Genomic DNA, 11794 nt, shown 5'->3' on the forward strand with positions numbered 1-11794 from the left:
AAGGACTCAGAAGAATTTCAGTGGAGTGACTATACTTTAAACTTTAGACCTCTACACAACTAATGAGAGAGCTCAAATATAAAAACCTTTCAAGATTGCAGGAAAATTACAGGGAAGTCTACTTGTATAAAGGGAAGACTGTGGACTGGTCATACTACAGCAGTCAGTAAATTTCGTTGTGAACTGACCCTTTAACCTGGGCCTGCTCTGATGGAACTATCTGTTCTGTACATCAAAGTAAGATTCCTGATTCAAAACTCTGCTTAGGGGCTATCTTTGTTGGGAAGGACAAAATAAGGGAAAATAGAACATTTTTTTACATTCTCAATTTAACCAGTTTTTCTCTTGAGTTTACCAGTTTTTCTCTTGAGTTCAGCACATAATTCATTTGTTAAACTGTTTAAAGTTACCCTAACTTTCTTCTGTTTACCTGGTGATGTTAGATGATATGAGGATATTTCAGCAAACAAATAAATTACCAAAGCCAAACCTTTAGCCCTTAAAAGTTTCATAGAGAACAGTAAAGTTTATCTAATAAACAATAAAGTTGATCTAATTAAATACCCCTCAAACAATGTTGGGGAAGTTTTTTTTAATGTGAAAGTAGAAGGCATCAAAAATTACATTTCACAAAAAAATTACATTTCAGGGCGGGTCAATAGCGCAGAGAGTAAAGCGTTTACCTTGCGTGCAGCTGACACAGGCTTGAGCCCCAGAATCTCATATTGTGCCCCAAGCCCTATCAAGAGTCATCGCTGAGCACAGATCTGGGAGCTCTGAGCACTGACTGAACATGTCCCCGAAAAGCAAACAAAAAATGTATTTCAGACTACGTTCCTAGTACTGTGAGGAAACATAGTTTCTTGAACCTGACTAGGTTTTGATACTGGAGACTGTATGTTCTTCCAGGCCTCAGTCTGTAGGGCCTGACGATGTTGAAGCATGGCCAGGTTGAAACTAGAAGCCCCAAAACTGCAGAGGCAGACTTGCACAACATTCTCAGGCCTCAGCACTGAACTTCTAGGGTCAGTACTGCAGAGAGTGGCCCTAGATCACCTGATTACCTCTTGGAAGGCCCCAACCACAATTACTTCTCACCAAATAAAACAAAAATATACTAGGAAAACATTTGTATGTGTTTTGGGGCCAGACTCAGCTGTACTTTGAACTTAATCTTGGCCATGAGCTCCGGAATCACTCCTGATAGGCCCGGGGACCATATGGGATGCCGGGGATCAAACTCAGGTTAGATGTGGAAAAAGGCAATCAGCTTACCCACTGTACTATCATTCCTGCTCCCTAGAATACTATTTTAAAACATGACTTCTGTGCGATGTTAACAAAATATCTTCACACTTACAAGATGTGACTACCTCTACTGTTTTCTAGTTTAGTCCTGTTTCTGTGTATTTGTCTATTTGCATATGTCTGTGTATATGTGTAAATGCTCTGGGCTGGAGTGATAGCACAGTGGTAGGGCGTTTGCCTTGCACACAGCCAGCCCGGCTGAGCCGGGTTCTATTCCTCCACCTCTCTCAGAGAGCCTGGCAAGCTACCGAGAGTATTCAATATGCCAAACACAGTAACAAGAAGTCTCACAATGGAGACGTTACTGGGCCCGCTTGAGCAAATCGATGAACAACGGGAGGACAGACAGACAGAAAATCTCTAGAAATAAGAATGCAATCTCAAGATAAATTTATTCAAAATTGATTACAAATAAACCCTCCAGAGAATTCAAAGAAAAGTCAGTGGAGAAAATCCATCATAAATACCAGATGTTGTATATGTATATGAGAAACAGAAAATTATAATATTTTTGCTAGGGTTAAGATGACAGGACATTATGTCTTTCCCTTCATTGACAATTTATCCATTCAGTGAACATATTTGATGACTTAATATAAACAGATTTTGTTACGCAGCAGGGGCTGGAGCGATAGCACAGCGGTAGGGCGTTTGCCTTGCACGTAGCCAATATGGCTGACCCGAGTTCGATTCCTCTGCCCCTCTCGGAGAGCCCCGCAAGCTACCGAGAGTATCTCGCCGGCATGGTAGAGCCTGGCAAGCTCCCCGTGATGTATTCGATATGCCTAACACAGTAACAACAAAGTCTCCAATGGAGACGTTACTGGGCCCGCTCGAGCAAATGACGAACAACGGGAGAACCGTGACCGTGTGACCGTGTTACGCAGCAAATATTCAACTTGGAAAATTGGATTATGAGAAGAGAGGTGATTTAATGTTTTATTAAGTGTAAATAAATGTACAAAATATATAATTTCAGGTAATGATATGATTTGATTTAATGTAAAGCTTTACATTACAAGAAAGAAAAGGTTCCAAACACGGTCTAACTTTATCTAAGTTTACAAAATGTTTTGAGGGCTTTACCAAAAAAAGAGGAAAATCACAACTGTAATAGGACCAATGCAGTATCGGTCAGGTAGATAGAGTAAAGGAGGGAAGGGTGAACGGGTGCAGGGCGTGGCAAAATACCAGAAGGTGGGCGTGGAAGGAGGAGGAGCTTGGACCACTGTCTGATTTTTCAGATACTAGCCAAACGGCTATATAAAGGTGGAAGCAGACAGGGAAAGCATCCTGAAGTACTGCATCAGCTATAGGCTCCAGAGTCTGAAACGCCTAGAGCAGAACCACCAGGATCAAGATGCAGAGGCTGCTCTCATTCCACTTGCTAGGATTCCTGCTGCTACTGAGCCAACTTCCCAGAGAAAGTCGAGGCCAAAACTGGGACACTGTTATTAAGGTATGTGGCCGGCAATTGGCGCGCGAGCAGATCAAAGCCTGTGGCAACTCGCTGTCGTCGTGGAGAGATGTAAATGACCGAAGGGAGAGACGAGAATCTGGACCACCCAGAGGTGAGAGCTCCCATTGGGTGCTTTTGTGCTGCCAGCCAATCAGAACCGGGAGCCACATAGCCTGGCTCCAGACCTTATTGGCTGCTCACATGCTGTCGTGTCTGCTTGTGACTGAGAGTTTGGGTTTGTACTTTGCTTTTTCAGTTAGGGTTTCAGTGGGGATACGGAATAACAGAGTATAAAAGAGGCAGTGCAGTGGGGACAAACATGAAAAAAGAAATAACAAACTAACAATAACCCCAAAAATGCCCTCTCCGGGCTTCCACTGAGTGCCCGTAGTTCCTTTCTGGTGCCTGAGTGGGAGAAATTGAATGCCACAAAGGAGGGAAAGCTGCTGGAAGGCCTTATAGAAGTGAGGCAGCACCCCTGGTGTCCTGGCAACATACATATTCGTGGCTGGGCAAACGGGGGGGGCATCTAGATTGAGGCCACAGAGGGCCAAAAGTGGTGCTGAAACTGGTTATCAAGCCGGTTCGGGCCTCCAGGACCTGGGGCAGAATGAGGTGAACTACTGAAGTGATAACAGGATATGCAGAGCCGTAGCTTAAACACTCTCCTCTTTTGAAAAAACAAAAAAGCAAATGACACCATGGAAATCTTTCGCCTTAATATGATACTTATTGGTAAAGAAATGAGAGAACCAACGTCCCCGTGAACGAGGTCTGTAAATACATTTGTGAAAGAAGGGATTGAAGAGGAAAGGAGGGACCACCCACCACAGAACCTGAAGGGGCCAACAGTCAAGGCAAGTTTTCCCTTCAGAGCACAATAGTGGAAACCCGGATTGGGACTCAAACATCACAGAAATTAGGGTTTTCCTTTAGAGAAAGATTTCAAGACTAAGTGCAGGTGAAATTTGGAAGGGGTAAATAAAGAATTATTATTTATAAGCCATTTACAAAAATAGATCGGAAGTTAAACTAAAGCAGACATGGAAACTTTCACAGATATACTACACTAATAGTGTAAGCGTAAGTTAATGACAAACAACTGTTTCAGATTTCATAACACATTCAATTTATGATAAACCACCAGTGTTTTTATAAGCTCTATGCTTAGTCTGTGACTAACTGACTCTCATGTAATATCATTTTTGGACACCTTGGACATTTAAGTCCCTTTCTGAGATTTACAGGAAGTTTATGAAGTTTATAAAGTTGATCTTTTGTGTAAAAAAGAGACTATTTTTGGTTGGCAAAAATTTATTTATTGTAAGCTTTTACATTTCTCTTATGATACTAATCAAAGAGTATAGCAGCATCTAGGAATCAAAATAGGAAAAAATAACAAATACTCCACTTTGCTAATTTCTTAACTGAGTAATAGGTCCTCATTAAGGATTGAAAAAACATACTTGAAGACAATGGAAAGGTGAAAAGCCCTTGTAAATATGACTAAAATATGTGAATTGAGAGAATAAAAATATGTAAATTGAAGATGGGAAAGCAAAGTTTAACTTTTGAGAACTTTTTATGTGTACATATATATTCTTAACTTTTATTTAATATTATATTCTGGGTACTTTCTCACATTGTTCTCTTTAAAACATTTGAATTTTTTTCATGAGTGGATATATAATTTCTCTGGCACAAGTATTTAAGACATTTAAAAAATATTTTATTAGTGAATAACTGTGAGGTACAGTTACAGACTTACAACTTTTGTGCTTGCGTTCCAGTCATACAATGATCGAGTACCTATCCCTCCACCAGTGCCCATTTTCCACCACCAAAGGTCCCAACATCCCTCCCACCACCTCCACCCAGTCCCCTCCGCCCCACCCCACTTTGTGGCAGAGCATTCCCTTTTGCTTTCTCTCTCCTTTTGGGTGCTGTGGTTTGCAATAGAGTATCAAGTAGCCATCGTGTTCAGTCTATAGTCTACTTTCAGCACGCATCTCCCATCCTGAGTGGGCTCTCCTAGCACCCTTTACTTGGTGGTCCCTTCTCTGTCTGAGCTGCCTTTTCCTCCAGCGCGTGAGGCTGGCTTCTAAGCTGTGGAATAGTCCTCCTGACACTTACCTCTACTATTCTTCAGTGTTAGTCTCCCATTCTGTTACTTTATATTCCACAAATGAGTGCAGTCTTTCTATGTCTGTCCCTTTCTTTCTGACTCATTTCACTTAACACGATACTTTCCATGTTGATCCACCTATATGCAAATTTCATGACTTCCTCTTTTCTGACAGTTGCATGGTATTCCCTTGTGTAGATGTACCAAAGTTTCTTTAACCAGACATCTGTTCTTGGGCACTTGGGTTTTTTCCAGATTCTGGCTATTGTAAACAGTGCTGCAATGAACATATAGGTGCAGATTTTAAGACATTTTTCTTGATTTCAAAAAACTTAGTCATGTAAATTTAGCATCATAAATTCTAAACAAAATTTTAAAAAGTTTAATTTTAGTGAAATTGGTCCTTGCAGATCTTGAGCACATCTCTCTTTTCAGTAATTATTATTTGGACCTTGCTCTTGAAAAAGTGGAAAGAGAAAAGATATCAATCTAAGCATAGAAGATGAATTTCTAAGAAACCATGATGTCTACTGATATAGAAAACCACACCCAGTGTACTGGCAGAAATGACCTGGGGTTTATTTTCTTAGTATGGTTTCTGTAAAAAGGTTCAATTCTCCTGTCAGCCAATAACAAACTGCAGCAGTTTTCAATGGAAAGAAAATGGTACTCTAGTACTTTACTTTTTTCTTAATTCTCTCTCTCAATCAAATGCTAAACTGACACTACCAGAGAACAATTCATAATAATCTTTTTGTACTCACAATTTTTCCTCAGTAAAAATTCTAAAAATTATTATTTAAAAAGTTCTCATATTGGGGCTGGAGCAATAGCACAGCGGGTAGGGCATTTGCCTTGCAAGCAGCTGACCTAGGTTCGATTCCCAGCATCCCATATGGTCCCCCGAGCACCACCAGGAGTAATTCCTGAGTGCACGAACCAGGAGTAACTCCTGTGCATCGCCGGGTGTGACCCAAAATGCAAAAAACAAAACAAAAACAAAAACAAAACCCTTCTCATATTAAACCCTCCTTGTTAAAATTTAGAGCTTTATCAGATGCATACATATGTATATATCTGCATAGTGTATGTGTGCTCATCAAACCATTTTTAGCAACAATTTAGTAACAACTTAATGTCAATTAAGCCATCATATTTTATCATGCCCGAGGTCCTGCTTAATAATAGGTTCCTTTCTATGTAACATATAGCACAGGGATTTTACAGGAGCACAAAAATGTAAAAAAAAAACCTATATAATTCCAATAGTCAATAAACATGTATCAAAATAGATACCAATAGCGCCTTAAAATTAGTGATAATTGGTAAGTTTTCTTTTACCCACTTCCTCTTTTCTATTGTAAAATGTTACTATTTGAAGTAAATACTGTGTGAAGGAAAAACTGTTAAATAAATGTACAAAGAACTCAACAACTTCCTGTCTATTGTAGCAGAGTAGTTGGAAATCATATCTTTTAAACTTTATTCTGAAGCAGTAAATTTCTACTATGAGGGATCTGAAAGATTAAAATAGTTGACATATTCTTAAAAGGTTACTACCATAAATCAAAGGTTGCTTAGTAATGGAAGGAAATAACTCAGATAAGAAAATATCATCTGGACCATGGGCTGGAGCAACAGCACAGCGGGTTAGGCATTTGCCTTGCACGCCGCCGACCTGGGTTCGACTCCAAGCATCCCACATGGTCCCCTGAGCACCACCAGAGTTCATTCCTGAGTGCAGAGCCAGGAGTAAACCCTGTGCATTGCCAGGTGTGACCCAAAAAGAAAAAAAAAGAGAATATCATCTGGACCAGAGAGATAGTACAGAGGTTAAGGTACTCCTTCCATGTCACTGACCCCAGTTCAAATCTTCAACATCACATATGGTTCCCTAAACACTAACAGGAGTGATCTCTGAGAACCACGTGGTGTGGGCCAAAAATGGCAGGCAGGAAGGAAGGAAGGAAGGAAGGGAGGGAGGGAGTAAGGGAGGGAATAAGAGAAGGAGGGAGGAAGGGAGGGAGAGGAGGGAGTAAAGCAGAGCGGAGTAAAGTACATCAGACCACTGGAACACTTGTGAGCAGAATACATGTTGATTGTGTTTTGCTGTTAATTTCATTAAGGCAATGTTTTATTTGTTTGCAGAAATTTTCAATTTTTCTTATGTTCACTGACTTGAATACTTTTTTCTATCCTCACTCCTCCCCTTTCCAACTTAAAAACAGAACCAACCTCCAAGATGGATGAGAATACCTCGAAAATGCTAGGAGAATACATTGCTAAGTTTCTGCGTAGAACATTTTCTCCGAACCATCCAGTGATTATTAAGCTTAAACAACTTGCATTGGAAAATAAAGATATTTCCTTCAAAGAATTCCAGGAAATTATCTCTAATACTGCAAGAGAAGGCAACAACATTCCTTCAAAATTAATCAGCAAAGACGCTAATAAACAACGCAGAAAAAAGAGACAGGACACAGTATCACTTAGTAGTAAATGTTGTCATTCAGGTTGTACTTTAAGAGAGATTGCTAGGTTTTGCTGAGATGACGCTGATTGTGTTTTCTCCTGTAATACTCGCATATATTCTTGATGACACATGCACAGATGCCTCTGTCAACCTTCTTGATTATCAGAATATGAGAAATCATTATTAGTGTTTGGGTTGTTTCATTTGGTGTGTAATAAAATTTTCTTGCATTACTGTAGTTTCTGATTATAATGCTATACTTCATATTTAAAGTATTTTTGTCCTTTTCTCAATGGCATAATATATTACCACTTTTTAAATTCTATTTACAGAAATAATGGTAAAACATTATTTTAAACACATCACAATTCGACTAAATTTTTAAAAATATATGAACTCAGTAAAATATTATATCCCATTACAATGAGCATAAGTCAACCTATGAACTTTATATTTGATGAATTTAAATCTCTCATATACCTTATTCCACAATTAATTCCAAAACACACTTTCTGTACTTTGAAATTAATACTAATACTGAATAATTCTAATACTGAATAATTTAATAGTACAAAGTATAAAAATATAAAATAGCATACAATCCTTAATAATATAAACATAAAATTGATCAAATTATTTTATTGATACTGTTGGATCAGTTATAAAAAAAATCACAGGGGGTATGGTGCCGCCAGCAGGTCAATCTGTACCTGTGAGGCGAGTGCATCAGCATCCTGATGGTGCCTTCAGACTTCCAGATACTCCAAAATTGCTGCTGTGCCTTTGGCCAGACCCCAAAAACTTGGGACAAAGTTTACCAAGAAAGTAAACGGCCAAAAGTGAGGTATGTGGAAAACACACCCACAAACCACCTCCAGCACAGCTATATAACTGGAGGCATGGCCTCTCTGGTTCCTGATTGAACTGCTTAACGGCCATGATCCCAGAGACTCAGAAATAAATCTCAAAACCCAGCGGCTTTCGGCAGAAATGTGTCTGGTCCCTGCAGTAGGTTACCAGTGCTGGGCCAACCCAGGTGGGAATAGGTTTTGTGCCTTAGCCTGTTCCCCCCGGCGGCCCAGTGGCCACCATCCTTCAGAGGCCGCTGGACAGTCAGGTTTGGGATCCCAGTGACGAGATATGCAGGGCCTCACGGGATGGGGGTGGAGCCAGTCCTGTCCTCCCCACCCCAACGAGACCCCAAGTAATCACCCACAAATGGCCGCTCTGGCTCCTGATCAAGCTGCTTAATGGCCATGATCCCAGGGACTCAGAAACAAATCTCGAAACCCAGTGGCTTTTGGCAGAAATGTGTCCGCACCCCACAGTACGTTACTGTTGCCAGGCCACCCCAAGGGGGAAAGGGTATTGTCCCTCTGCCTGCTCCCCCTTGGCGGCTCGGTGGCCGTCATCCTCTAGAGGCCACTGGACAGTCAGGCTTGGGCCCGCAGTGACGAAACTTGTTGGACTTCACGGATGGTGGGGGTGGGGGGCTGGGCCTGTCCTCCCCACCCCAACAAGACCCCAAGTCATCGCCCATGAACGGCCTCTCTGGCTCCTGATTAAGTTGCTTAATGGCCATGATCCCAGAGACTCAGAAACAAATCTTGAAACCCAGTGGCTTTTGGCAGAAATGCGTCCAGACCCCGCAGTAGGTTACTGTCACTGGGCCACCTCAGGGGGGAAAGGGTGCTGTCCCTCCACCTGCCTCCCCCTGGTGGCGTGGTGGCGGTCATCCTCCAGAGGCCATTGGACAGTCAGGTCTGGGCCCGCAGTGACGAAAACTGTTGGGCCTCACAGGATGGGGTGGAGCCGGTCCAGGTCTCCCCATCCCAACGAGATCCCAAGTCATCGCCCACGAACGGTCTCTCTGGCTCCTGATCAAGCTGCTCAATGGCCAAGATCCCAGAGACTCAGGAGCAAATCTCGAAACCCAGTGACTTTTGGCAGAAACCCCTCCAAATTTAAGTGTTAAAATTTCGGAATTTCAAAATCACATGGCCCTACTGCAGCCACGCGACATCATATTTTATTCATAACCAGCAACAGGACACAAATTGTCTACTGTTGCCTTTTCAGCAGATCTGAGTGTTGGGTAAAATCTCAAATAATAATGGTGGGTCTAGTGTCGAAGTGTTGAATGTGATCAAAGTAGAGAGAGAGTAATGTGGAAATCATCTGCCCCACAGGGAGGGGGAGGGTGTGGGATTGGGGTATACTGGGGTTTTTGGTGGTGGATAATGGGCACTGGTGAAGGTATGGGTGTTTCATTGTATGACCGAGACTTAGACCCGAAAGCTTTGTAACTGCTCTCACGGTGATTAAATAAATAAAATTATAAAAAATGAAAAAAAAGTAAGGTGGAGTTAATGCCCAATTCAATCAGCTAATCAGTACTCCTACATTAAATAAAATAGCAGTACTCCTACATTAAAAAAAGAATCACAAGATTTTAACTACTACAAAATTAAATATTTAGTATTTGTGCCCATTTAGCCAATTTTTTTTCAAACAATCAGATTGGACAATTAACCAACTTTATTTAGTTGGTTCCATATAAATTAAGTATTTTTCAAGCAATTCCCTAGTTTCTACCAGCTAAGACACAAAATATATACTATGTATGTAAAGGAGAAAGGTGACAAGATATAGAGACAAAGGATAAAAATCTCAGTCTTACACAAAACAGAAAAAAATTGTTTAGTAGAGGAACACATTTTATGTTCACTTAATTTTTTTTTGCTTTTTGGGTCACACCTGGAGATGCACCATGGTTTCTCCTTGTTCTGCACTCAGGAATTACTTCTGGTGATGCTCAGGGGACCATATGGGATGCTGGGAATTGAACCCAGGTCGGCCGTGTGCAAGGCAAACACCCTACCTGCTGTGCTATTGCTCCAGCCCCTGTTGATTGAATTTTTACTTAGAAACTATTTAACAAAATTACTGAGATCACATAAAATTTATAATACTAAATACAATACATAGTTTTAGCAAATTCCTTTGACTTACATACATGTTTTTAGGTAGAATTTGTAGAAAACTACACTTCAATAGTAACTTAATCTCTATAAAATATCTGTAAGCACAATGTAAGAGATTAATACTTCAAATCCCATATTTCAAGCCCCCATACATGACTAAGCATAATCAAACATCTAATGTTTATTAATTCCTTATCAAGGCCATCTTTGTGAATGGCTGCAAAATCTCAGAGGCCATCAGGAACAAACTCAGACCAATCTTCTGTTTGAAATAGGAATTCCAACCCAGAGGAACAAGGGCAGTGATCAGGAAACTTAATCATTCAGAATAAAGACATATCCCTGGACATAAAAGGCTTCTCCCAGGCCCTCTGCTGACCCTTACATCTCATCTGCCTTTCCCGAAAAGCACTGGAGCCAGGGCTTTGGTACCAGACTCTCTATTAACTACTTCTGATGTTGTCTGACGTGATGCAGACTGAGATAATCTATAGTTAGCCAACAGCTACAAACACTGAAATAGTCCATAAACTTTTTTAAGTTACCTAATTGTTGTGCTGCTAAAGTTTTTGTGAAAATGAGAGCCAGTGGTTAATGTACTTGCTTTCATATAATTTTAAGTATTGTGTTCTCTATAAGAAATAGAGAAAACTCTCACAGTCCTTTTAAGAAGTCCATAGAATAAACTTCTAAGCCTACTTAACATCAAAATGAAATTGGCTCTTGCCACCTTCCTACTCAGATGTGCTTAGAATATGTTCTTTACTATGGTCTTTACTTCATTGTGCCCCCTTCATGTCCCAAGGGGCTAGTGGACATCTGGATTTTGTTATGCATTATGTAGGTAAAGAGAGAAGCACCAGGCACCATGCCTGGATTAGAAAAGCGAAAGCTTTGCCAGAAACCTCTGCATGTGTCCTTATTATCCAGAACTGTGTCATATGACAGGACAGTGGCAACTCATTTCTGACACTTAAGAGTCTAAAGAGGTAGGTAAGCAAGGGAAATGGGGCTTTTTAAAAATTAAATCACTTGGTTCAACATTCGGAAATCAATCAACATAATCCATCATATCAACAAGAGAAAAGATAAAAAGCATATGATTATATCAATAGATGCAGAGAAAGCATTTGACAAGATCCAGCACCCCTTTATGATGAAAACCCTAGCCAAAATGGGTATAGTGGGGACCTTCCTCAACATAATTAAAGCCATCTACCACAAGCCTACAGCAAGCATCATCCTCAATGGGGAAAAATTGAGAGCCTTCCCTCTAAGATCAGGGACGAGACAAGGATGCCCACTCTCTCCACTGCTGTTCAATATAGTACTGGAAGTACTTGCAATAGCGATTAGGCAAGAAAAAGATATTAAGGGCATTCAGGTAGGAAAGGAAGAAATCAAGCTCTCACTATTCGCAGATGATATGATACTATACTTAGAGA

The 11794-nt window shown here is 40.6% G+C and overlaps 1 protein-coding gene across 1 annotated transcript; it reads left to right on the forward strand.

Moving 5' to 3' along the window:
* The first annotated feature begins 2668 nt into the window (after positions 1-2668).
* On the forward strand, positions 2669-7440 carry LOC130016234 (prorelaxin-like). The gene is made up of 2 exons (XM_056106913.1): positions 2669-2879; positions 7121-7440. Exons 1-2 carry the CDS (start codon positions 2669-2671, stop codon positions 7438-7440), a joined length of 531 nt encoding a protein of 176 aa, XP_055962888.1.
* The last annotated feature ends 4354 nt before the right edge of the window (positions 7441-11794 follow it).

Source organism: Sorex fumeus, unplaced genomic scaffold (genome assembly GCF_029834395.1).
Source record: "Sorex fumeus unplaced genomic scaffold, SorFum_2.1 ptg000149l, whole genome shotgun sequence".
NCBI classification, from domain to species: Eukaryota; Metazoa; Chordata; class Mammalia; order Eulipotyphla; family Soricidae; genus Sorex; species Sorex fumeus.